The sequence below is a fragment of the Eumetopias jubatus genome, unplaced genomic scaffold (assembly GCF_037043125.1).
Source record: "Eumetopias jubatus isolate StellerSeaLion01/CBP00866 unplaced genomic scaffold, mEumJub1_p1.0 scaffold_4, whole genome shotgun sequence".
NCBI classification, from domain to species: domain Eukaryota; kingdom Metazoa; phylum Chordata; class Mammalia; order Carnivora; family Otariidae; genus Eumetopias; species Eumetopias jubatus.
In genome coordinates this window covers 27,402,727-27,427,717 of record NW_028274810.1, presented here as the reverse complement: position 1 = coordinate 27,427,717, position 24,991 = coordinate 27,402,727, and the positions used below count along the sequence as shown (strand labels likewise).

General features: G+C 40.4%; 1 protein-coding gene across 1 annotated transcript in view; it reads right to left on the bottom strand.

Moving 5' to 3' along the window:
- ALG14 (ALG14 UDP-N-acetylglucosaminyltransferase subunit) overlaps positions 1 to 24,991 on the bottom strand; it is a 93,741-nt gene that overhangs the window by 41,403 nt on the left and 27,347 nt on the right. The window contains exon 3 of the mRNA XM_028102056.2: positions 13,570 to 13,701. Within this exon, the coding sequence (XP_027957857.2) occupies positions 13,570 to 13,701 (132 nt within the window). The remainder of the gene's footprint in view (positions 1 to 13,569; positions 13,702 to 24,991) is intronic.

Here is a 24,991-nt window from a genome sequence, read left to right as displayed (position 1 = left end):
TAGCGCCCATCCCACCCCAATTCTGTCTTCCTTTGGCAGGGAGAAGTGAGGAATTTTTTCTTCCCATGTGACTTCACAGCGGTGATCATGGCTCCTTAAAAAGGTGAAACAGGACAGCTGGCTTAGGAATAATAAAACAGCACCAGATCCAGTCTCCTGAGCTCTGGGCGCTGCCTCCACTAACAAGACTTATCTACAAAATCCTGTACTGTGTAAGCAAGTCTTTTGAAAAACAGCATCTGGAGCTCTGAAGATGTGGACACAATTGATCTGAGCATGTGACACCTGTCTTTACAGAAAAGCAATTATTTGGCCCATAAGAGCAAACCTGTTTTCACAAACTGTCAGCAGTAAATATTTTTTAAAAATTGCTTTGTCAAAGATTTGTATAAATGGCTTAAGTGTGAAATCAGGAAGACCAAGAACACAAAATGGTATTCTGCTAACAGATGGAATTTGCTGCCCTTTGCAATTCTACAGCTGATCCCACTGCAGATTTCATTCTTTATGACAGAATATGGAAATTTTGACATCATAAACATATGAAACTTATAAATCTGGTATTCACATTTTTTAAAAGGAATGATCAGTCACAACATGTTCTTTCTGTAATTCAAAGGTCTTATCAGCAGGGAACTTCTTGCTATTTTTAAGAGTGTGCAATATCAGTGCAAGCTCTCTAACCTGCTTGGAATCCAACCCTTTCCACTCCTCTAAACAATACTTCTAAAATATCTTTTTCTGTAAGCCACAACGTTTGAAATTTGTAAGGTGTTTACTCATTCCCCTCAGTAAACCTAGGATAATCATAGTTTCCTCAACCCTGTTTGGAAGGTCCTTTTGAAGAATAATTTTATAATTATTTGCCACCGTGCCTTAGAGAAAATCAGAGTTTGTTCTTATGACCCTGTGAAAAAGGCTCCATGGAAGGCGGGAAGCACATGGCTTACATCTCCTATAAAATGCTGTCCCGGTGTAAGTAGGATCTTAAATCTCATGCTCCATGTAGAGAAGTAATAAGTTTTCTACAGGTGATTTAACTTCATACACGTCTAACACTAGAAAAAGAACTCCAGGGGTGCCTGGGTGACTCAGTTGGTTAAGCATCTGACTCTTAATTTTGGCTCTGGTCATGATCTCAGGGTCGTGAGATGGGGCCCAAAGTCGGGCTCCGCACTCAGCAGGAGTCTACTTGAGATTCTCTCTCCCCCTCTCCCTCTGCCCCTCCCCCCACCCCTGTGCTCGCTCGCTCTCAAATAAATAAATCTTTAAAAAAAAGAAGAAAAAGAAATCCATGACCAGGTGGTTTCATGCTACAAAAAATAAGGATTATACCAGGAGGCCAGGAGAAAAAGAAATCACTAAAAAGCAACTGCCAAAGAGGAAATGCTAGCCTAAAGGGGTACAGTTTTACCCACTGACTTGTGGGGAGGGTAACGAGAAATCCAAAAGACAGACTATGAAGAAGATGGCATTTAGTCTCCAGAGGCTGTTACAAAACACTGACTAGATATGTATACATGTATGTGTCTCTCTCTCTTTTTCTCTTATAAAGAAAAAAGCCCTAAGTGGTTTCAAGACAGGCATTAAAGTAAAGCAACTGTTCGTGAAAATGTTTTGGAACCTAATACAGGTGGTGGTTGTACAATACTGTGAATGTACTCAATGCCACTGACTTTTACACTTTAAAATGGTTAATTTTATGTTGTGTGAATTTCATCTCAATAAAAAAAAATAAAGCAACAGTATTCTGCTTAAGATGAATGAGAAACCTGCCATTTCCTTTCGCTTTGACAAAGGCAACATTTAACACTTCAGAAACGCACGATCAAAAAAATCCTTAGATGAATTCCTCCAGGGATTAATTCAGTTAATTCAAAAGTTAACCAAGGAGGAGCTCTGTAAGGCTTTTTTTTTTTTTCCATTTTTTTTTTTCTACCCCACTTAAGTAAGTTCTAAGAAGTCATCACTAAGTTTTAACAGTTTCTCTGCCTCCTTCCTTCCTACACCCCTCCTCCCCAGCTTCTCTTTACTAGCTGCTGGGATTGCCAAGATGAGTCACACATCTTACCTTTGCTCAAGGAGTTCACGGTCTGCATTTATTTCCAAAAACTCTCCAAGCTGCTTCCATACCAGCTCTGGTTCTAGCCATCTCCAAATCTGTAATGAGTGCACTTGACCTGACTTGCCACAGCCTTCCTAACTAAGCATTCACATACCATACTCAGTTATTTGTGTTCTCTGTGTTCCCTTCTTTTCCTTTTACCCTCAGACCAAAGGGAGATTTTTAAAATGCTAATGAAAAACGGCACTTTATTGATTCTCAGACACTATAAAAATAGAGCTATCCAGATTCATTTGAAACTTTAACGTAGGCCCTTGAGAGGCTGTGAAACTGGGACTGGCTCTAGGAATCACATATTTAACTGAAGATCATTTCAAAGATTTCCTTTCTCTTTATCCCACCCCTCTGTTCTCACTTAGCCGCCAGTGCCTCCCACCACCCTTTCCCACAAGGCCAGGGCTCTCCAAGTGCACTGCCTCTGACCACACATGAGTCCTTTCTTTGGAAACAGCTTTGTTTTCATCGCGCTTCCCTTTCTCATCCTCTCACAACTGAATTCCTTTTCCTTCAACGTTCATTTTTGTTTTCACTGTAGTCACATTGTTATCCTTAGGAAAACACGCTAGCCTTCACTGTGAAAGGAAGAGGCCCCACCGTGCCCAGAGCTCCCAAGCGCCTGTGATGGGCTGGAACAGGGACAACTCAGAGAGTGAGTGACTCAGGCAAAGTGAAATGAGAGAGACGACCGGTAGGCAAAGCCACACTGGCTTCTGCAGAGAGGAAAAACGGAATGTTTGCCAAGTGGAAAAAGGATCAATTTAGAAAGGAAAGAAACATTATTTTCAAGCTCTGGAGAGTCCCCCAAAGTGGAGAAAAATAAAAACAACTCAAAGCAATCTCTGATTATATACAGCCTAACTCTGACCCAGATTTTGTTCTGAGGTCACTCAAAATATGAAACAGAAGTCATAACGTTTAAATTAAATACCTCATTTGTGGATGGAAGCAGCTACAGGTTGTCACCCGGCCAACATGTTAGTGGTACAGCTGGTAATTTCCCCATGCAGCTGGGAAAGGCAGCCTGTCAGTCATAAGAAACCAGATATGTGGGAGGATTTTCACATGGCATCACTTCTCACAGTGGACTCTGGCCATCATCAGACTTGCTAAATGCACGTATGATATACAGTTGGTTCTTCTCTATCTTTATGAATGTTGCTAAGTTTACAATGCATGTACTGAGGAGAAATACAAACTGGGTAAAAGGAACACTGGCATTATTTTAATGTGTTACAGGGGACTGGTTAACAGAGGTACAGGAACCGGACAAATTTAAACAAATGATTTCATTAATCCTGGAAAACATGAAGCAGTAGACAATTGTGGTCTAATCATTTCTTATTTGACTTGGTTGGAAAAATCTTATTCTCACTTAACTCCATTTATAGATAGGCATCTTGGGTCAGCTGACTTTTCCTTTGTCCAGCTAGGTTTCCTTTGAACATGTTATAAAGGTTTTTGATCACCAAAAAATATAATACCAGAGGAAGGTCATTATACAAAGAGAATCAAACTAACGGCAATTCAAGGGAAAAAGAAAGTTCCTGTAAGAATTCTGGCATATCAACAAGAAGGTAGTTGACTCTTCTTAATGTTTCAAACACATGTCAATCAATAGGCTAATAAAAATTTTATATACTATGCAAACAGTGGTAATCTCAGTACCATCCAGTTTGTGGCTCACCACAGAAAATATCTAATGAAAAAAAAAATCACAGTATCCCACTTATGGACAATAACCCACTCTCTATGTCATCAATTTGCTACTGAACTTAAGACATTTCACAGCTCAAACTGGGTATGGAACATGGGAAAGAATGACTAAGTAAAATAATGGCCTTCTTTCATACAAAGCATGAGGGTACATGTAATAAATACATCTAAATTTGTCATGGTGAATTAAACCAGCTTCAGCTTCAGGCAAAGAGGCAGAGTATTAGGCTGAAATGGTCCATTTCTTTCCAATTTGTTATACATGTAGAATCAGAAATTTATTTTTTACTTGATTAAAAATTAAATTAGGTTTCATTTTTATAGGCAGAGCTCTTTCCTTGAGTATTTCATTTAACAACAGCCAGGTTGGCATGAAGCCAGTAATCAAACACTGCGGACTCGGGAAACCCTTCTGGTTTTTCAGACTCTCAATAAAGCCTGAGAAGAGTACCAGTTTAGGGAGTGGGCGTCTTTGTTTTTGTGATGACTCACATCACCCAGTATTCATTCATTTATTTTTAAGTCATTCCACAAATATGTGGAAGGCACTTTTCTAGGAAGGGACCATGGGAAACACAAAAATACAGCCCTTGCCCTCGAGAACTGTACAGATCTTTTCCCCCCAACAGAAGCAGTCCTCTTACTGTAGCTTAATGATTAGCAATCTCTCAAATTCAACTTCCTCTTCTTCTCCTTGAAACAAACTAATTTCTCTTCAGGAGTCTATTTTCAAGAGAGCATGAGGTCAGTCTACTCACTCAAAGACTGATTCAAAGACTCCTACCTTTAGGAGAAACTAAAGACGCAATAGTGAAGAAATCTTTGGGTTTCAAGATGCAAACAGTGAACTACAAGGAGTTCATATTACTGAGACATCAACAGGTCTATTACACTAGGGGAAAAAGGGCATAAAACAGATTATGAAGGGCCAGGATCAATGAGACTATTTAGCCATGGTTTTAGAAGGGCCAACAAAGTGTTCCATGCCTCCCATGGCTACCAGTAGACATATTAAATAGAAAATCAGTAAAGATATAGAAGAACTCAACCACATCGTCCACCAACAGCATGTAACAGACAGTTCCAGGACACTCCACACAAGAGCAGAATACACATTCTCTTCAAGTGCCCATGGAATGCTCACCAAGACAGATTGTATCCTGGATCATAAAACAAACCTCGACATATTTAAAAACAGAGCATGTTTCTTGACCACCATGGGATCAAACTAGAAATCAATAACAGAAGGATAATAGGAAAAAAAAAATCTTCCAATACTTAGAAATTAAGCAAAGCACTCTAAATCCATGGGTCAAAGAAGAAGTCTCAAAGGACATAAAAAAAATACTTGGAACCAAATAAAACAAAAATGCAACATATCCACATTTGTAGGATGAACCTAAAACACTGCTGAAAGAAAAATTAGTAGCACTATATGCTTATATTAGAAAAGAGGAAAGGTCTTATATCAATAATCTAAGCCCCTACCTTAAGAAACCAAAAGAAGAACAAAATGAACCCAAAGCAACCAGAAGAAAGGAAATAATAAAGAGCAGAGAAAATAAATGAAAGGGAGCTGATTCTTTATTTTTTTTTAAAGATTTTATTTATTATTTGAGAGAGAGAGAGTGAGCAGGAGAGAGCATGAGTGGGCAGAGGGAGAGGGTAAGGAAGAAGCAGGCTCCCCACTGAGCAGGGAGCCAGATGCGGGGCTCGATCCCAGGACCCTGGGATCATGCTTAACCAACTGAGCCACCCAGGTGCCCCAGAGCTGATTCTTTAAAAAGATCAACAAAACTGATAAATCTTTAGCAAGAATGACAAATGTAAAAAGAGAAAGAGAGAAGACAGACTTTGCCAATATCAAGAAAGAAACAGAGGATATAACTACAGATCCTAAAGCTGTTAAAAAAAAAAAAAAGGATAATAAGGGAATACCACCAACAACTTTATGTACATAATAATTTAGATGAAATGGAACAATTCCTTGAAAATCACAAACTACCAAAATTCAGCCAATATGAGACAGATAATCTGAATAATCTTATGACTATTAAAGAAATGTAATCCACAACTAAAAAGCTTGTGAAAAAGAAATCTTCAGGGTCAGGTGGCTTAACTGGGGAATTTTACCAAACTTTATTAAAGGAAAATTAACATCAAGTCTAAATAATCTTCCAGAAAACAAAGAGGTTGAAACACTTCTCACTCATTTTGTAAGGCTAGTATTATCTCAAGACCAAAATGGGACAAAGAGAGTCCCAAACAGAAAACTAAAGACCAATACCCTTGGGGTGCCTGGGTGGCTCAGTCGTTAAGCGCCTGCCTTCGGCTCAGGTCGTGATCCCAGGGTCCTGAAATCGAGCCCCGCATCGGGCTCCCTGCTCCGCGGGAAGCCTGCTTCTCCTTCTCCCACCCCCCCTGCTTGTGTTCCCTCGCTGTGTCTTTCTCTGTCAAATAAATAAAATCTTAAAAAAAAAAAAAGACCAATACCCTTTATGACTATCATTATAAAAATTCTCAACAAATTACTGGCAAGTCAAATCCAGTTACATGTAAAAAGAATTATACATCATGATCAGGTAAGATTTATTCCAAGAATGCAAGTGTGTTTCAATATTTGAAAATCAATCAATGTAATGCACAATATTAATAGGCTAAAGAAAAATCACAGGACATCATGTATTAACTGACAAAATTCATTCTGTCATTAATGACATTAATTTTTTCATTTGTGGCAAATTAGGAACAGAGGTTGTGAAGGTTAATACTACATGTCAAGTTGGGCAATGGGGGGGCTCAGGCATTTGGTCAAACATCATTCTGGGTATGTCTGTGAGGGTATTTTGGGGTGAAATTAATATTTGAATGGGTAGACTGAGTAAAGCAGATTGCTCTCCCTACTAATGTGGATGGTCGTCATCCAATCAATTGAAGACCTGAATAGAATAAAAGGCTGAGTAAAATCCTGTACCATTGGTTCTGGTTCAGTTTTTCTGGAGAACTCTAATACAGAAGGGAAGCTTTCTCAACTTGACAAAAAACATCTATAAAAAACCCATAGTTGACATCATCCTTAGTAGTAAAAGAGTGAATGCATTTCTCCTAAAACCTGGATCAAGACAAAGATGCCTGCTCTCACCACTCTTATTCAATATATTACTAGAAATCCCAGCCAGTGCAATAAGGCAAGAAAAGGCTGGAAGGGAAAAACTTTCCCTATTTGCAGAATATGTGACTGTCTAGAAAGTCCCAGGAAATCTATTTTAAAAATTCCTAGGATTTAATAAATGAGTTCAGCAAGATCACAGGATATGAGATAAAAAACAAAGATCAGTTGTATTTCCATAGGTAAGCAACAAACATGTAGAAACCAAAATTAAAAACATAATACCTTTTATAGTTTACAATCATTCCAAAAAAGTTAAATACCAAGTTACCAATTTAAAAAAAAATTATACATGGTCTATATACTGAAAATTACATGAAAGAAATAAAAAAAGACCTAAATTAAATGGAGAGACATACTATGGCAATACAGATGTTAAAAAAAAGACTAGTTAAGTTCTGAATTGAGCAAGTTAGAATTCTGGCAGATTCCAATACATTTCTAAAGAGAACCAGAGTTAAGCCACACTGACTAGTTCTGTGACCTTGGTTACTTAGACCTCTCTGGACTTTGGGCTTCTCATCTAGGGAATGAATATAAAGAGTACTATGTCAGAAGACTGTTAATGCATGTAAAGTATTTAGGAGAGTGCCAGACATATTGGAATAGCTCAGTAATTTTTTTTTTTCCAATGTGGGGCTTGAACTCACGACCCTGAGATCAAGACCTGAGCTGATCAAGAGTCAGACACTTAACTAAGCCACCCAGGCGCCCCTCAACAAATGTTATTTTTCTAAAAGATTTTAAAAATATGAGTTTTAGGTGGATCCATTCTCACGAATCAACATTATAATCAATAAAATGGTTAAGTGGTTATTTCCTTTAACTATTGGGATTTCAACAAAAAAAAGTCTGTTTATGGTGATTATAAAGAAAAAAGCCCAATATGCCATCTTAACAGTACCTATGACATTCAGCTTTGTAAAAAGGACTCCTTATTACTTGCCCCGAGTTCTTAAGTTCCAGGTCCTATTAATTTCTAATAACGATAAAATATTAGATGTAAAATGCCAATTAATAAAGGCGTAGTCTAAAGATTTCAACTTTACATACATTATGTAATTCTCTTACTCAGCTGACTTATTAATCATTCACTCTTCTTAAAATGACCTTTTTCTATTCTCTCTTATCTACCTTTGCTTAAATGTCATCTCTACTTCGAAGCCTTACCCCACACCCCAGAAAGGATTTATCACACTATAACCATCCAGCTATAGGCAAGACTGCTGTCTACTGTGCATACTTTTATACCCCTCATACACAGTATACATCCTGGCACAGAGCAGATCCTCAACAAATATCTGGGAACGAACCAACCACGGACATCCTCTTCCGATACTCCTATGGCAATTTTCACTTGCTATCATTAAGGAACTTGGCATATTGAATTACAATTACTTTCCCATTTGTCTCCTCCACTAGAGTATAAGCTCTCTGAGGGCAAGGCCCATGTCTCAGTTTTGTTTGCACCCTGAGTAACTAGCACAGTGACTGGAACGTTTATCCAGGAGACGTACTGAGAGGCTACCATGGGCCAGGCACCGTTTCCTAAACAGTGAACAAGGCAGGCACAGTTTCTTATGGAATGACAGTAAGTACATAAAAAAGATAACTTTTACTGGGATTAGTCCTATGAAGAAAACAAAGCGGGACAATGTGACAGACGGATGAGGACGTTAGCTGGAGAAGCGTTAGTAGTCAGGCCTTTGTAAGGATAAGTAACATTTGAGCTCAAAGAACAAAAAGGATCTGGTTATGTTTAGATCAGGAGTAAAGAGTCCCAAGCACAGAACAGCAAGTACAAAGGCTCTGAGATATTAATCAGCTGGGTTTTTTTGTTTGTTTGTTTGTTTTGTTTTGTTTTAAGGCAGCAGGTGTGGCTGGCACAGAGTAAACTAAGGGAAGAGAGGAGAAGAGGTCAAAGAAGCAGGTCAGGGCTGGAATGCGCAGGCTACACTAAGTTTGGACTCTATTTTAACAGCATAGAAAACCACTGGAGGACTTTAAGTGTGAAGTAACAGAATCTAAATTACATTAAAAAATTTACATTGATTGTTAAGTGGTAAAGAAATTGCAGGTGGTCTTGAACTTCCTTCCACACGCAGACAGGTTAGGAGACCATGCAATGGGGGGCTGGACGGCATGGTGGCAGTGAAGATGGACAGAAATAAACAGGTGATAAATTTCAAAGACATGGCTGGTAGGACGGGCTACTGAACACAGGAAGTAGGGTGTGGGAAAGAGGAATCAAAGAAGTCTCCTGGGGATTTCACTTGAGCAAATTTGCTAAAATGGGGAAAGAGTAGGAAATATCTACTATTTTGGACTATGAAAGTTTCAGATGCCTATTAGATATCCAACCAGAAAAGTAGCACACAGCAGGCACTTGCTGTATTCTTTTAAAAACTACCACTTTGAGGATAGACTCATCTATAAATCAAACATAATACAGCATTCCAAATTTGCCTAACTCTATTTGCTACTTCCAAGGTAACAGAGAAAAACAGACAATGATAAGTGATTGAAATGACCAGAGATCTCAGTTCATTTGATGAAATGTCATTTTTGCTACTACTGATGCTCCTTGACCCATATTTTTAATACAAAGGTGCCGCATTTTATGTCAGAAACTTTAGACAAATGCTGTCAACTCAATTCAAGGATCTGCTCCACTTCTCTAGGCTTTATAAACACAGGGGTGATTAGTGTCAAGAGTGGTAAGCAATGACTCACCAAATCACTTTTATAAAGATAGTGAAATGCCATACGTAAGCCAAAGGTGCTGCTTTTGGCAATGATATGTATTTTAATCCATTTCATCTTTTCTAAAATTAAAATTTATTGAGATATGATTTACATACAGTAAAACTTATCCTTTTCAGTGTACAGGTCTGAGTTTTGACAAACACAGTCAACTAACCACCATCACTATGATCAAGATACAGGACAGTTTTTCACCCAAAAAAACTTCCTTTAAGTCCTTTTGTAGTTAGTCCCTCACCCATTCCCAGATGCTGGCAACTACTGACCTGTTTTTGGTTCCATTATCTTTTCAAACTCAACAACAGTCTTAGGAACTTATGATGTCTATTCACAGATGCCTGGCAAAACCCTATTTCCTAAAAAATATGATGTGTGAAATATTAGAACCACCCAAAAAGTATTTGATGACATTGTAAAAGAAGAAACCATCCTTTCTAATTATTGATAGAGATTAGACTGAGGTCTCCAAAACAGAGTTTATAAACTTTTCTCTAAGATAAGCTTTTCATTTAATAATTTGCCTGTATGAAACAAGCATGAATTTTAATATACACTCAATAAATATATACTTTTAATGAATTTTAATATACTCTGTAACAGGAAAGTGGTAAATATAAACTTGTTTTTATTTTCCAAGTCAATCTCATTTGTAGAATTCTGTAATTATACTTCTTTAATGGTATTATTTCCCTATTTTTATTATCCATTTTGTTTTAAAAATATTTTGACAAATATACATGACATTTAATTTTGAAATATATGCTATTATTATTCAATTACATCAGTGTTAAATCTGCTATGAAAGCAGGTACTTGAGTTGCTGGGATTTATTTTCATTTTATACTACTATTTAGGGGAAGTGATATTTCATGTAATTTATTTTAAAAAGTAATGTATCCACTGATTTTTAATTGGTCTGAATAAATGAACACAGCGTCCACAGTGGGAGCCAGAAATGGTGGCATACAGTTCAGTGGTTAAGGCCTTGGGCTTTGGAATCAGGAAGGCCTGACTTCCAGTCCTAGCTCCATTATTTTTTGGTTGTGCGAACTCTGGGCAAAACCTCCTGCCTCAGTGCCTCAGTTTCCTCATCCACTAAATGTGAACAACAGCACTACCTCTCTCATACGGCAGGAATGCGAGCTCTCAGTACTCATCTGGCACGTGTAAGTGCTCAATAAACTGTACCTATTATATACCAGATGGAATTTCCATTTGAAAAACATTAAAATGTTCTATTATTCAGCACTCATTCTGGAACAATAAGGAAAGTGCCTGTGTTTATATTTTATGGTGGCAGAGTGAGGTACGGAGACAGCTGAGTGGCGCAGACGACTCAGGTGCACACACTTTCAAGCAGAGCAGGAGGGCACCTGGCCGTTCGGATAACTCTAGTGATTTAAGGTATGATGCTGCCATCCCTTTTAAGAGTGGATTTTTCTTTCACTTTTCTTTCTTTCTTTGTTTTTTTTTTTTAAACAAGTAAAGAAGGAATAGTGCTTTGTGAGAGAAGTCATAAGAAAGCCAAGGATGACTACAGGAGTGATCTACATGTTGTAGTAAAAAAGGCCTCTTAACCATTAACTTTTCTCTGTAAAGCGAAGGGGACTTCATTAAGTGCAAATTCATTTTGTGAGGCCAACTGTATCAGAACAGCTGATCGGATAATGCTCAGGTTTGAAATAATTTTTTTAACTCAGTTCAAAATGGAAATAAGTATTGCACACCCTTTACCCCTTTACACTCTTATTCCTTTAGAAACATCGTAATAGTTTTTTTCTTCCACTTTTTACGAGCAAATTTATAGCACTCATAAAATTTTAGACTAAGCCAGAAGGAAACTGAGAGGATATCTAGTACAATCCTTTTTTTAAGGTAACGGATGAGATCCAGAAGGGAACTGACTAAAATGAAATAAAAGCCAAAGTGGGCCTGGGACCAAGTGTCCTAATGCCCTACCGGTTACTCTTTCCACTGTGAGAGTATCAAATACTTCAGACTATGAGGGTATCAAATACTTCAGCTAGGCAGTCACCAGAGCTCCCCTATCTGTGACTGACATCATCCACCAGTCACTACGTCCTTCTGAGCCTTAACCCTTTAGAGTCCTAAACCACACACAAGCTAGCTGTTGCCAGTGACGGTGGCCATGCCTCTAGTGATGTAGTAAATGTAAATCCCAAATTTCCTACTTAAAATGTCAAAACCTTTTTTCTCCTTTCCATTCTGTCTTTTGAATTTTAGAAATAAATAAACTTTTCTGGGGCGCCTGGGTGGCTTAGTCGTTAAGCATCTGCCTTCGGCTCAGGTCATGATCCCAGGGTCCTGGGATCGAGCCCGCCATCGGGCTCCCTGTTCAGCAGAAAGCCTGCTTCTCCCTCTCCCACTCCCCCTGCTTGTGTTCCTGCTCTCGCTATCTCTCTGTCAAATAAATAAAATCTTTAAAAAAAATTTAAAAAAATAAACTTTTCTGGGCAACAATGATCTTTTAGGGAAATAACTAAATCTACACACTAAAAATGTGGTGGGAGATTGTGAAATAAATTCATTTTGTCAAAAATTTAAAGATAAATATAAGCAAAATTAATCTGTGGTGACAGAAATCAGAAAGTGGCTGCTCAGGGCCAGGGGCTGACTGAGAAGAAGCAGGAGAAAACTTTCTGGGTTGACAGAATTGTTCTGTATCTTGATAGGGATATGGTCACTATACACTTAAGATCTGCTCATCTCTTGGGGCGCCTGGATGGCTCAGCTGGGAGAGCATGTGACTCTTGATCTCAGGGTTGTGAGTTTGAGCCCCACATTGGGTATAGAGATTACTTTAAATAAAATTTAGGAAAAAAAGGTCTGTGCATCTCACTGTTTGTAAATTGAAATCATTTAAAAACAATCTAACCTACTCATGTAGTATCATTTAGATACTACATTCAGATAAAATTCTCATCCAAAGAAGAGACTTGGACTGTAATGCAGCTTATGAAGGGCAATGACCAAACTCATAGAGATCTTTCAAAATCAAGCTAAACACACTTTTGTTCAGTTACTTATAAGAACAACATCCACTGTGCCAGAACTTGTGTATGTGGAGAACAAGTAAAGAGTTTCCTTTCAGGCTATACCAATTAATGGATTCTGCCTTAAAATAGGAATGAAAGTAGCATTTAAGAACCATGTACACTACCATGATAACATATCTATTGTTCTCCATTGTCTACTAAAATGCATTTAGAATTTAATGATAGAACTTCATCCTAAAGACCTTAGAGAACTTAAGATGATAAGGAAGGTGGGGTTCAATACAGTGTCATAATTAAGTTTTTATATTTCTATTTTCTGTATTACTTTCCTACAAAAACTTGGGGTGTGTATAACATTCATCCCACTGCATACCATATCTGGTAAGAGAGTCTCAACAAAAACAAGAAGTACTGAAAAGGAATAAAAAATTGGTTCTCTTCTGATTGATAAGCACATGATGTTGGCTCAGGAACCATAGGTGAACAGGAAGACAAACTGGTTAAAGATAGTGTACTGCTGGGGTTTTATCACCACAAAGAGAAGGGGGAGAAGAGGGCGAATTTAGAGTTCAAGTTACAGATAGAAAGGGAAGACGAATATCTCACCTCTTTCAGCAAAGTGTATTTGTGTGATAAATTTTAGCATACATTAGTGAAAGGTCTAGTCTAAAATCTGGCACGCTGAGACATGGTAGCTGGTGAAGAAAACATTATGGTCCTATTACTGATAAAGGATCTGCGGGAGTGTGACTTGTCCTTCCCTTAGTGATCATTATACGTACCAAATCTGGTTTCACTCTGTGAGTCAAGGGAAAGGAGAGCCACAAGGAGTACAGGGTGGTGAGCACTGTGGAGAGCCAGGACTGCTGAACCTCCCGGCTTCTGGGAACGCGGTGAATGTAGTATTCGGGAAGCTAGAAGGAAACAGTAAAAATCCAAATCAACTAGGCCACTGATACCCAAGGTAAACATAGTAACAGTTAAACTGTTGAAGTTTGGGGAAGTAACCAAACATAGTAATATTTCTGTAGCAAAACATGAATATTCACACTAAGTAGGATAAATAAAGACTATAACACTCAAGCCATTTCAGTCAAACTCTCACTCTTTGCAGACGATATGATACTTTATGTGGAAAACCCAAAAGACTCCACCCCAAAACTGCTAGAACTCACACAGGAATTCAGTAAAGTGGTAAGATATAAAATCAATGCACAGAAATCAGTGGCATTCCTATACACCAACAACAAGACAGAAGAAAGAGAAATTAAGGAGTCGATCCCATTTACAATTGTACCCCAAACCATAAGATACCTAGGAATAAATCTAAACAAAGAGGCAAAGGATCTGTACTCAGAAAACTATAAAATACTCATGAAAGAAATTGAGGAAGACACAAAGAAATGGAAAAATGTTCCATGCTCATGGATTGGAAGAACAAATACTGTGAAGATGTCAATGCTACCTAGAGCAATCTACACATTCAATGCAATCCCTATCAAAATACCATCCACTTTTTTCAAAGAAATGGAACAAATAATCTTAAAATTTGTATGGAACCAGAAAAGACCCCAAAGAGCCAGAGGAATGTTGAAAAAGAAAAGCAAAGCTAGTGGCATCACAATTCCGGACTTCAAGCTCTATTACAAAGCTGTCATCATCAAGACAGTATGGTACTGGCACAAAAACAGGCACATAGATCAATGGAACAGAATAGAGAGCCCAGAAATGGACCCTCAACTCTATGGTCAACTAATCTTGGACAAAGCCGGAAAGAATGTCCAATGGAAAAAAGACAGTCTCTTCAACAAATGGTGCTGGGAAAATTGGACAGCGACATGCAGAAGAATGAAACTGGACCATTTCCTTACAGAAAAATAGACTCAAAATGGTTGAAAGACCTAAAGGTGAGACAGGAGTCCATCAAAATCCTAAAGGAGAACATAGGCAGCAACCTCTTCGAGACCTCAGCCACAGCAACTTCTTCCTAGAAATATCGCCAAAGGCAAGGGAAGCAAGGGCAACAATGAACTATTAGGACTTCATTGAGATAAAAAGCTTTTGCACAGCAAAAGAAACAGTCAACAAAACCAAAAGACAACCAACAGAATGGGAGAAGTATTTGCAAATGACTTATCAGATAAAGGGCTAGTATCCAAAATCTATAAAGAACTTCTTAAACTCAACACCCAAAGAACAAATGATCTAATCAAGAAATGGGCAGAAGACATGAACAGACATTTTTCCAAAGAAGACATCCAAATGGCCAACAGACACATGAAAAAGTGCTCAACATCACTCGGCATCAGGGAAATCCAAATCAAAACCTCAATGAGATACCACCTCACACCAGTCAGAATGGCTAAAATTAACAAGTCAGGAAACAACAGATGTTGGTGGGGATGCGGAGAAAGGGGAACCCTCCTACACTGTTGGTGGGAATGCAAGCTGGTGCAGCCACTCTGGAAAACAGTATGGAGGTTCCTCAAAAAGTTGAAAATAGAGCTACCCTATAACCCAGCAATTGCACTACTGGGTATTTACCCCAAAGATACAAATGTAGGGATCTGAAGGGGTACGTGCACCCCAATGTTTATAGCAGCAATGTCCAAAATAGCCAAACTATGGGAAGAGCCAAGATGTCCATCGACAGATGAATGGATAAAGAAGATATGCTATATATATACAATGGACTATTATGCAGCCATCAAAAGGAATGAAAGCTTGCCATTTGCAATGACATGGATGGAACTGGAGGGTATTATGCTGAGCGAAATAAGTCAATCAGAGAAAGACAGGTATCATATGATCTCACTGATACGAGGAATCCTTAATCTCAGGAAACAAACTGAGGGTTGCTGGAGTGGTGGGGGTGGGAGGGATGGGGTGGCTGGGTGATAGACATTGGGGAGGGTATGTGTATGGTGAGCGCTGTGAATTGTGTAAGACTATTGAATCACAGACCTGTACCTCTGAAACAAATAATACATTACATGTTAAAAAAAAAAAAAAGATAGTAGGAAGGGAAAAATGAAGGGAGGGAAATTGGAGGGGGAGACGAACCATGAGAGACTATAGACTCAGAAACAAACTGAGGGTTCTAGAGGGGAGAGGGGTGAGGGGATGGGTTAGCCTGGTGATGGGTATTAAAGAGGGCACGTTCTGCATGGAGCCCTGGGTGTTATGCACAAGCAATGAATCCTGGAACACTACATCAAAAACTAATGATGTAATATATGGTGATTAACATAATACAATTAAAAAAAAAAAGACTCAAGCCAATTCATCAGGTTTTGCTGTCAAACTTCTGACAAACTTTGAAATCCCCCCCACCCCAAGTTTTCCGAACGTTTTGGGAACTCAGATAAGGGACTATGGAACCTATACTGCAAAGAACATTTGAATCCAATAAGATGTCACTGTTATTATTATGATAAAAATAACCCAGTAGGGTCTTATTACAAAAGTTTTTTTGGATGTTACTTCCCAATTTTGAGGCCTGATCTCAATATCTTTAAATTTTTCTTCAAAAAAACATGGGTGTTTATCACATCCCTCTAATCTCTTAAAGCTGTTAGCATAGAACGTTAAGAAGCAATGCACAATATTTCTGGGTATTTTTAGTGTCCCAAGGGGCTGGAAGGGCAATCAGTTCGACTCTGGCTCTAGAAGCCCAACTCCTCCGATTCCATCTTTACTCCAGAGGGGCAAATGCACAGGCCTGGTAGGGGTTTTGCAAGGGTGTCTGGCCTGAGGACAGCAGTCTCAGACCTGGACTCGGAAGAACAGTCTTCATCTCATCCCAGGTAGCAGCCTGAAGAAGCAGAGAAAATAGGTTTAGGAAGTCTCTGTCCATTCCCAGCAGAGGAATGAAAACTAGTGGAGGGGCGTCCCGGTGTGGAGACTGAGGGATCTCCACGATGGAAACTAGAAAAAACAGGCCTGAGAGTGAAAAACAAGGCTAGTGACCAAAGAGTGATGATCTTTGTTTTGACTTTTGGACACACATGCAAGGAGCCTGACCTCAGCCTCCAGATGAATGCTGGCAGTGGGCAGTCTCAGTTCACTTGTGGCTGGAGCTAACTGGGACAATGACCACATATCTACAGTGACCAATCACACAGTTTGCAGAAGACAGTCCCAGTCTATACCTGTAGGCCCAGCATCATTATTAACAGTGCCCCCTCTGTTCTCAGAAGTGTCCCAGTGAAATGATAAACTATATAGTAATCCACAGGGCAGGACAATGAGTAGGTTTTTCCAAGTCACAGGGAAGGCAGTTTATTCAGAACAGCCCACAGCAACGTGATGGGAGAATCTGCATTACCATCAAGGATGAGAGTGTAAGTGGTAGCTGGGAAGAAAGCCAAGCTGAAAGTTCTACCAGTGAGATAAACAGGGAAACAGTCAGGTGATGACGAGCTTGGGAAAGGGCAGTGATGAGGAGCTAGGCAAGGGATCAGAACCATGACCCCAACTGGCAGGGGACAGGAGAGTCCGTACTGTGCAGCTGTCCAGCCTACAGCTCTATACTGGAGAGGCTCTCCATCTCCATCTCTATGTTATTATTTTTTAAAAGATTTTATTCACGTATTTGAGAGAGACAGAGAAAGAGCATGAGAGAGCACATGCATGAGGTGAGGGAGGGGGGCAGAGGGAGAGGGAAAAGCAGGCTCCCCGCTGAGCAGAGAGCCCAATGCGGGGCTCAATTCCAGGACCCCGAGATCATGACCTGAGCTGAAGTCCGATGCTTAACCGACTAAACCACCCAGGCACACCTACATTATTATTTTTTGATGAGAAGTTCAGGTAACTGGAAATCCTACCAAAAAGATTTCCCTCTAAACTGAAGTCTCTACCCACCCATTCCCCCTGCTACAGCAGGTCTGTTTTCCCCAGAGGCACCTTTCCCAACTAAACTTCTAAGATACCCCCTGCCCCCACATGTACATATACTCTTCCTTCCCCCATTAGCAGGCCTGCTGTATGTTTTAAAATTACTCCACTCACTCTACTGGCATATTATATACTTAACTTATTTACTATCTGTCTCCCCCATTAGAATGTAACTTACCTGAGGAGGCCAGGAAATTTAATCACTGCCCTATCAGTGCCTGCTAAGAGTACCTGGTTTACAGTTGATGCTCAACAAATGTTTATTGAACGAGTGATTCAATATGTTGTTTATTGCACATTAATATAAATTAATCCAATCTTCCTGGTACCTAGCTGAGATGTTTTTTGACGGAGAATATAAAAGGGCAGAAAGAAGGTGATTTTCAGATTGTACATTTAGGGCCTTATTTGTAGAGGCCACTCAATAAATGGGCTGAACTAAATGGGATTCCTTGGATTAGAGATGAAAAAACCTATGCTAAGCAGGGGATTTTAGCTTATAAACAGCTAGAGCCAGGAGGGACTAAGTTCTAAGGACTTTGAGAAACAGGAGGGAGGGTGAAAAGGAATCAAAGACCAATGCCCCCCCACCCCAACAATGTGTCCTAGGTAGATAGCCTACACTTCTCTTCTGTGAACTGACCATTCACAAGGACCTCAAGAAATTTCTCATCCCTGTGGGTCCTCTCCTCAGAAAACAGATTCATGAGAGCGGAGTGTCCCTGAGGCTTTGAGTTCTGAGCATAAAAGGGAAGGGAGCCTGCTAGGTTAGAGCAAGTGGAGCATCCCATTCTGCACCCAGAACTGCTTGAAAAACTGTGTGCCCACAGCTTTTGTATTATACCTGTTATGCAGGCATGTAGTCAAGTGGATGGGAACCTGGGGCCATCTTGATAAGAACAGGGCTCTCAGATTAGTTATGCTTGACACACAGAGACTGGTGCTGGGGTATGTGATGTCCTGTATTGTCTAAAGAAAACACTGAAGGCGGGGCTCCTGGGTGGCTCAGTCATTAAGCGTCTGCCTTCGGCTCAGGTCATGATCCCAGAGTCCTGGGATCGAGCCCCGCATCAGGCTCCCTGCTCGGCGGGAAGCCTGCTTCTCCCTCTCTCACTCCCCCTGCTTGTGTTCCCTCTCTTGCTATGTCTCTGTCAAATAAATAAAAAAAAAACTTTAAAAAAACAAAAAAACACTGAAGGCTAGGCCATGGCAAAAATCTTGATTTTAAACTATATATTAAATAATCAAATACATAAAGAAGTCAACAAGGAAAAATTATTAATAGAAGGCTTATGTTTGGTTTTAAACAAAACAAAGTTTTGTTTAAATAAACAAACAAAAACCCCAAAAGTTCCTCTGAAGATAAAAGAATGGGACAGAATTTCAGAGAGCTACAATTTAGGCCTGGCTATGACCTTTGGCCAGACATTCCTAGGGGTTGTGGCATCTGAGAAATCCAAATGAAGGCATCTTCACAGACAAATTGTTTTTGTTAGTCTATACTTTTGCCTTGAGGACATATGTCCCTGACCTTCTTTCATGTCCTACTAATGGGATGCAGGACATAAAGGAAGCCTCAGCCATCACTTCACCACCACCAGACCCAATATTTGATTTAGGAGTGGCCACACAAACCCAAGCAGGGTCAGTCTTTCCTGGATTCTGGACCCAGGAAAAGTTCTTTCTTTGAAAGACACTGTGGGCTGTTAAACTGGCTCTGAATCCATTCCACTGGGGCCAAGAAATGCATACTTGTTCTAGTATTCCTCTATTCACTAGGCTCTTCTATAACAACTCAAAAGTGAACTATCATTTTTGCTACCAGAACATGCCGTTGTGCATTTCTAAGCCAGACATCAACAAATACACAGTAGAATCTATCATAAATGTACTTCTTGCTTATATATGAAGGGTGTGAAATCTATGTTGGGCTTGGCAGGGATGGTGGGAGGGGGACCTGCTCTGGTGTTTCCTTCTTTCAAAACCTCTACACATATTCTGCATCTATCTACTTATTCCCTATGTCCCTGCTACTCCTGGTCTGACTGTCACCATCTCTCACCATGACTACCATAGCCTCCTAACTCATCTCTGCTTCTCCTTTGGCTCCTCTACGCTTTACTCTCTATAGAACTGCCAGAGATTATAACATACAGCAGATCTTCCCTTTCATTCTTTAAAACTCTCCAAAGCCTTGTGATAAGATCCAAATTTCTAATCATTCCTTGTTCACTCACCAGTCATACCAGCCTTCTTTCTGCTGTGTGAATGCATCATGCTCATTCCTCTCCGAGGGTCTTTTTGGTTCATTCTGAGCAGTCTGCTGTGCCCCCTGGATTGGCTCAACTCAAGTCTTGCTCCAACATTACCTCAGAGAGGAGGCAGGCTCCCCACTGGCCCTTCCCCTGATACTCGGTCACCCTCCACCACACTGTCTTATTTTACCATCTTCACAGCAATTACTCACACTTCCAATTAACTTGTTCATTTGTGTGTTTGACTGTTGTCTGCCTCTCTGTTCAGAACCAAGCTCCACGAGAGGAAAGGATTTCATCTTGTTCACTGCTGTAATCGCAGTGTGTAGAATGGTGTTTCACACGTCACGGGTGCTCAGTCAGTACTTGCCGAACAGATAAATGACTGTCAGTGCAGTTTCTAGATGTCCAGAGTGTGGTCTGTGCTGGAGAAGATGCTGACTCTTTACCTTATAACGTCTCAGGGCTGCAAGAGACCAACTAATCCAACCTCCCCACTTCATAGGTGAGAAATCTGAATTTCCCCGAAGTCACAGAGGTAGAATAGGTCTTTCATGTGTCCTGAAATATGCTGCTGATTCATCCTTCTAAAGGCCCTTCTTCTATTTCTGTACCCCATTTCTGAGGAGCCTGTCTTTCCCAATACATAACGAGCTGCACCAGCTTCCTATGGAGCTGTGCTCCCTGCCTTCTGTTGCTTCTATATATACCCAACCTGACCCATTTTCTTTTCCCTCTCTGTTCTTCAGCTCACCTAACCCATATATATCCACAGCCTCCCACCCACAGAGCTTGTCTCTTTTGCAGGCTCTGCGGGAACAGAGCTCCCTGCCTCCTCCCATCATTTTCTCCTTTGTACCCTGCTCTGCACTGTAGGTTTGGCACACCAACCCCACCTGCCAGTGGTGCCAATGTCTCCCTCTCCTGCCTCCAAGATTTTTTGTTTAAAAAAAAAAAAAAAACAGGGGAAAAAAAAACCCAAAACACATAGGGCCTTAGAAATCTTCAGAGTTTTCTGTTGAACATTTCCAAGTTCTGTTGTTTCGCTATCGCTCCTGCCTGGTAGCCAACTGGGTTACATGCTCCTAGAAAGTCTGTTTTATTAGTAGAGTCCTTTCTTCCTGTGCAGTTCAACATGTATATCCTGCAGTATGCACAGATCCTGCAACATGATCCAGTCTCTAGCACACCACTGGCAGTAAGATAAAAGACAATAAAGTGAGATTCTCTCTTTCCCTTATTCTCTCCCCACTGTATCTTAGAAAAAGACCTATATTGGTTGGTGAGACATCCTTTCCATCCATCCAAGTGTATAGCATCCTTTCCATCCATCCAAGTGTACCCACAGGGCCTCCCAGTGTTTCCCACGCAGGCTTGACTGACACATAACGAAATGTATAGTGGCAAGACAAACAAGAAAGAGAGAACGCTTACAAAAAAAATAATAGAGAAATGGATTACTTTTCAGGCTTCTAGTTTGTCTGAAATTATGTGAAACACTGAGTTAAATGCTAATAGTATATGACAACTTGTAACTTTCAAAGTATCTTCCAGAATTACATCACTGCTAAAACCCACAAACATATCTGGCTTTAGATCTGTGACAACCTAAATAGAAGTTTATAGTGATTTAGATGGAAATAATTCCACCAAGAATCCAGATGGCATCATAAACCACAACAGAGCAGATGAAGTGGTCTATGAAGTCATTCTTTGCTGTTACCACACACTGAAATGTACAATATGTTTATTATTTAATGAATGCCACACTATTGCAGAACCTTGGAAACAAGACAAAACTAAAATGGTAAAATTTCATTCAACCAAAAATGGTTTCAGCTTTCTTTCATAACTATTTTTTTAATAATGCAAAGTATAACATATATTAAAAAAATATGTTGGATGGTTCCATCATTCTGAAATCAAAATGACCATAATTGACTGCATGCACAAAAACGTTTTTATGTGCATGTCCCTTAAAGTACTTGGTAGTTGCTCACTTCATGGTAGCTGCTGAAGAAGGGCCATGAAGGAGTGAGGGAGCCATGGGCTCCAGACTGGGTCTTGCCGAGAACCAGCTCTGCCCCTTTGGACGAGTCAACCCCTCTGGACCTCAGTGTCTCACAAGGAGCCCTGGCAAGATCATGGATCCTCAACAAGCCACCATGATTCTACAACTGGCTCTGAAGTCTGACTTGTCAAAGACAAGCAAGGCTGCTGCTCTGGGCTTGCCTATGGCTTTCAGTCACTCCTCACTTTAATTGCGAAGCCCTTCCCTACTTGGGGGTGTGGGCTTCAGGGAAATAAAAAAAGTCATTTGTTCTTAAAACAATTATGGGAGTCTGACCTCCCCAAATTTCTAATGTCCTTTCTAATGAATATTAGTGGTCCTCTACCCAGGCTTGTATTGCCCCCTCCTTTTGCCAACACCCAGCTTTCTTTTGGGTAACTCACCCCTTCCACCTTCTCAGGCAGAGAGTTTGGGAGGGATTTCAGCCCATCTCCTTCACCCCCAAACCTCCAGTTCCAAGAGTAGGCCTGAGATGGCTTAAGCAACATGGGAATAACCCTCATCCCTGGGCACGGCGATTGACTGAAAGATGGGACTATAATCCAACTGAAGACCACGAGACTGGAGACATCTGCTGGGGCTTCTGGGAAAAAGAAGCTTTGCTCTCTTGGTCTCCTACATGTTATAAGAGACCTTCTTCCTTACACACGGGCTAGAACAAAGACAGGAAGCCAGGAGGTACTACTGGATTTTGCCACCCTGAGGGGAGAGCACGGAGCTGGTGGAGGCAGCACTGCGGGGGGGAGAGGCCAATGGAGCTGACACTGCAGAAGACACAGCAGGGACACGCTATCGCTCCTGAAATCCCTGGCCAGCTGGTCCAGGTCTTGCCCAGAAATAAGACTGAATTTTTCCCACTTTATAAGTTGACACATTCCCTTTATTGTTCAAGCCAGTTTGGGTTTAGTTTTTCACTTGCAGCTGAAACACCCTTCCTTTCAGCTTTGAAACAGTCCGAATTCAGGGTGCCTGGGTGGCTCAGTTAGTTAAGCGCCTGACTCTTGATCCCAGCTCAGGTCTTGATCTCAGGGTCACGAGTCCAAGCTAGGCATGGAGCCTACTTAAAGAGAACAAACAAAAACAAAAATGATATGAATTTAAGACTGTTTTCCTTTTTTTAAAAAAGATAATATATCAATATCCTGGATGAACACTGAATTTCAGAGCTGCATTTTTCATTGTGAGCACAGATTCATTCATTCATTAAATATTCTAGTGCACCTACCAGGTGATAGGAACTGGGCTGGAAACACAAGGGTGGGGAAGACATTCATAAGGAATTCATTACAGTGTGGCAGAGCAATATAGAAAAACGAGTCATTGCAATCAGAGAGATTAATACAACAGGAGACATATTTATTAAGTATAACATTAGCACCAAGTAAGAAACTTTGATAAACTAAGTCAGGCTTTATGGACGAGATACTTGATCTGACTTAGAAGGATATGAAATTTACCAAGCATTGCAGAGAGGGGGGGAAAAGGGTCTTCTAGACATGTTCAGAGCAGTGACACATGAAATAGCATGGGATATTTGGGAACTATGTTTTGGTATACAAGGAGCACAGCAGAGAGCAGCAGAAAATAGAGTTGGAAAGGCAGGGCCTTCAAAGCCATGACGAGGGGTATGTACTTGAAGCTAAAGACAATGAGGAGTCACTGCAGGATGACAAAAAGGGAGAGTGATGTGAAGGATCTGCATTCAGGAACTACCACTCTGGCAGTTATGGAGAGAGTGAACAGAGAAGGGGTGGGGCTCACAGACAAGGGAAATCATTTAGGAGATTCCTGAAATATATCAGGAGAATGATGTCCAAGGCCTAAAGGACACTTGCAGTACTAAGGTGAAGGAATGGGGAGGGTAAATGGTGGGAAGGAGGGACTCAAGGAGGCTGGAGAGTTTGGGGTGATTCTTAGGTTTTTAGGTGGGGTGAATGGTGAAAGGGGAAACAGGCCGAGAGCACATGATTATTGACTATGGTCTGGTTTTGAGCATAATTTTACGAGTCAGTAAAACACTAAGTACAAAATCAATCAATGTTAGGAGATGTTGCAGGCAATTTTTCGGTTGAAATGGGGCAGAGAGGGGCTTGTTCCTAACACTGGGGCAACAGGTTGACCTGGTAGGTGAGCAGACAGAGCAAGACAGCCTAGGAATCTAGGAAAAGGCAGCGTTTGGAAATGAAGATTCTAGGCAGGTACAAATGGGTCCTAGAGTGGCACAGCCTGGGAGCAGAGCTTCATTTGTCTTTGCTAGACCTGAGAGCCAGTTGTGGCGATCACGGTGGCTTTTTGAGGATCCCCTGATCTCAGCCAGGTCTCTGCTTCACAGTGAAAGAATGAGGCCCAGAGAGGCTAACTCACCCAAGGGGGCAGAGCTGGTTATCAGCAGGACCTAGACTGGAACTTATGGCTTCTTCACCAATAGGTCACTTCATGGCACTTCCTCATCAGCTGCCATGAACTGAGCATCCATCATGTTCTTGAAGGACAAGTGAACATCCCTCTGCACTCATCACTTTCACTTCCTTCCTATGCTCAGCTCTTTGGTCAATCCTGAAACTGCAAGTACAATAGTCAGCCTCACTATTTGTATGGCTTGGAATGATGTTGTGCCTGGCATGGTTCTAACTACCAGCTCCACAATTATTTCCTGGAGCCTAATGGCTAAAAGGGACCAAAGAACCTCCATCTGGGCAAAAGGAAGGACAAACGGAAATAGGCCACATCCTGAATCTATGACAACAACAAAAAATTATTGTATGTCATGGCCCATAATGTGAGTATACATTAAAAAAATTATGACATTTATGTAAATGTTTACATTCAAACACTGGCTATTAGAATATCTTTTTGCTTCAAAATGGAGAAACAAAAGCACCATATTCTAAACTGCTACTGGTTCTGCACGTTGTAAGAATCTCACACAAATTTAACTGGGATAAGGAAACTGGACAAATTACCAGAAGGTTGAAACAACCA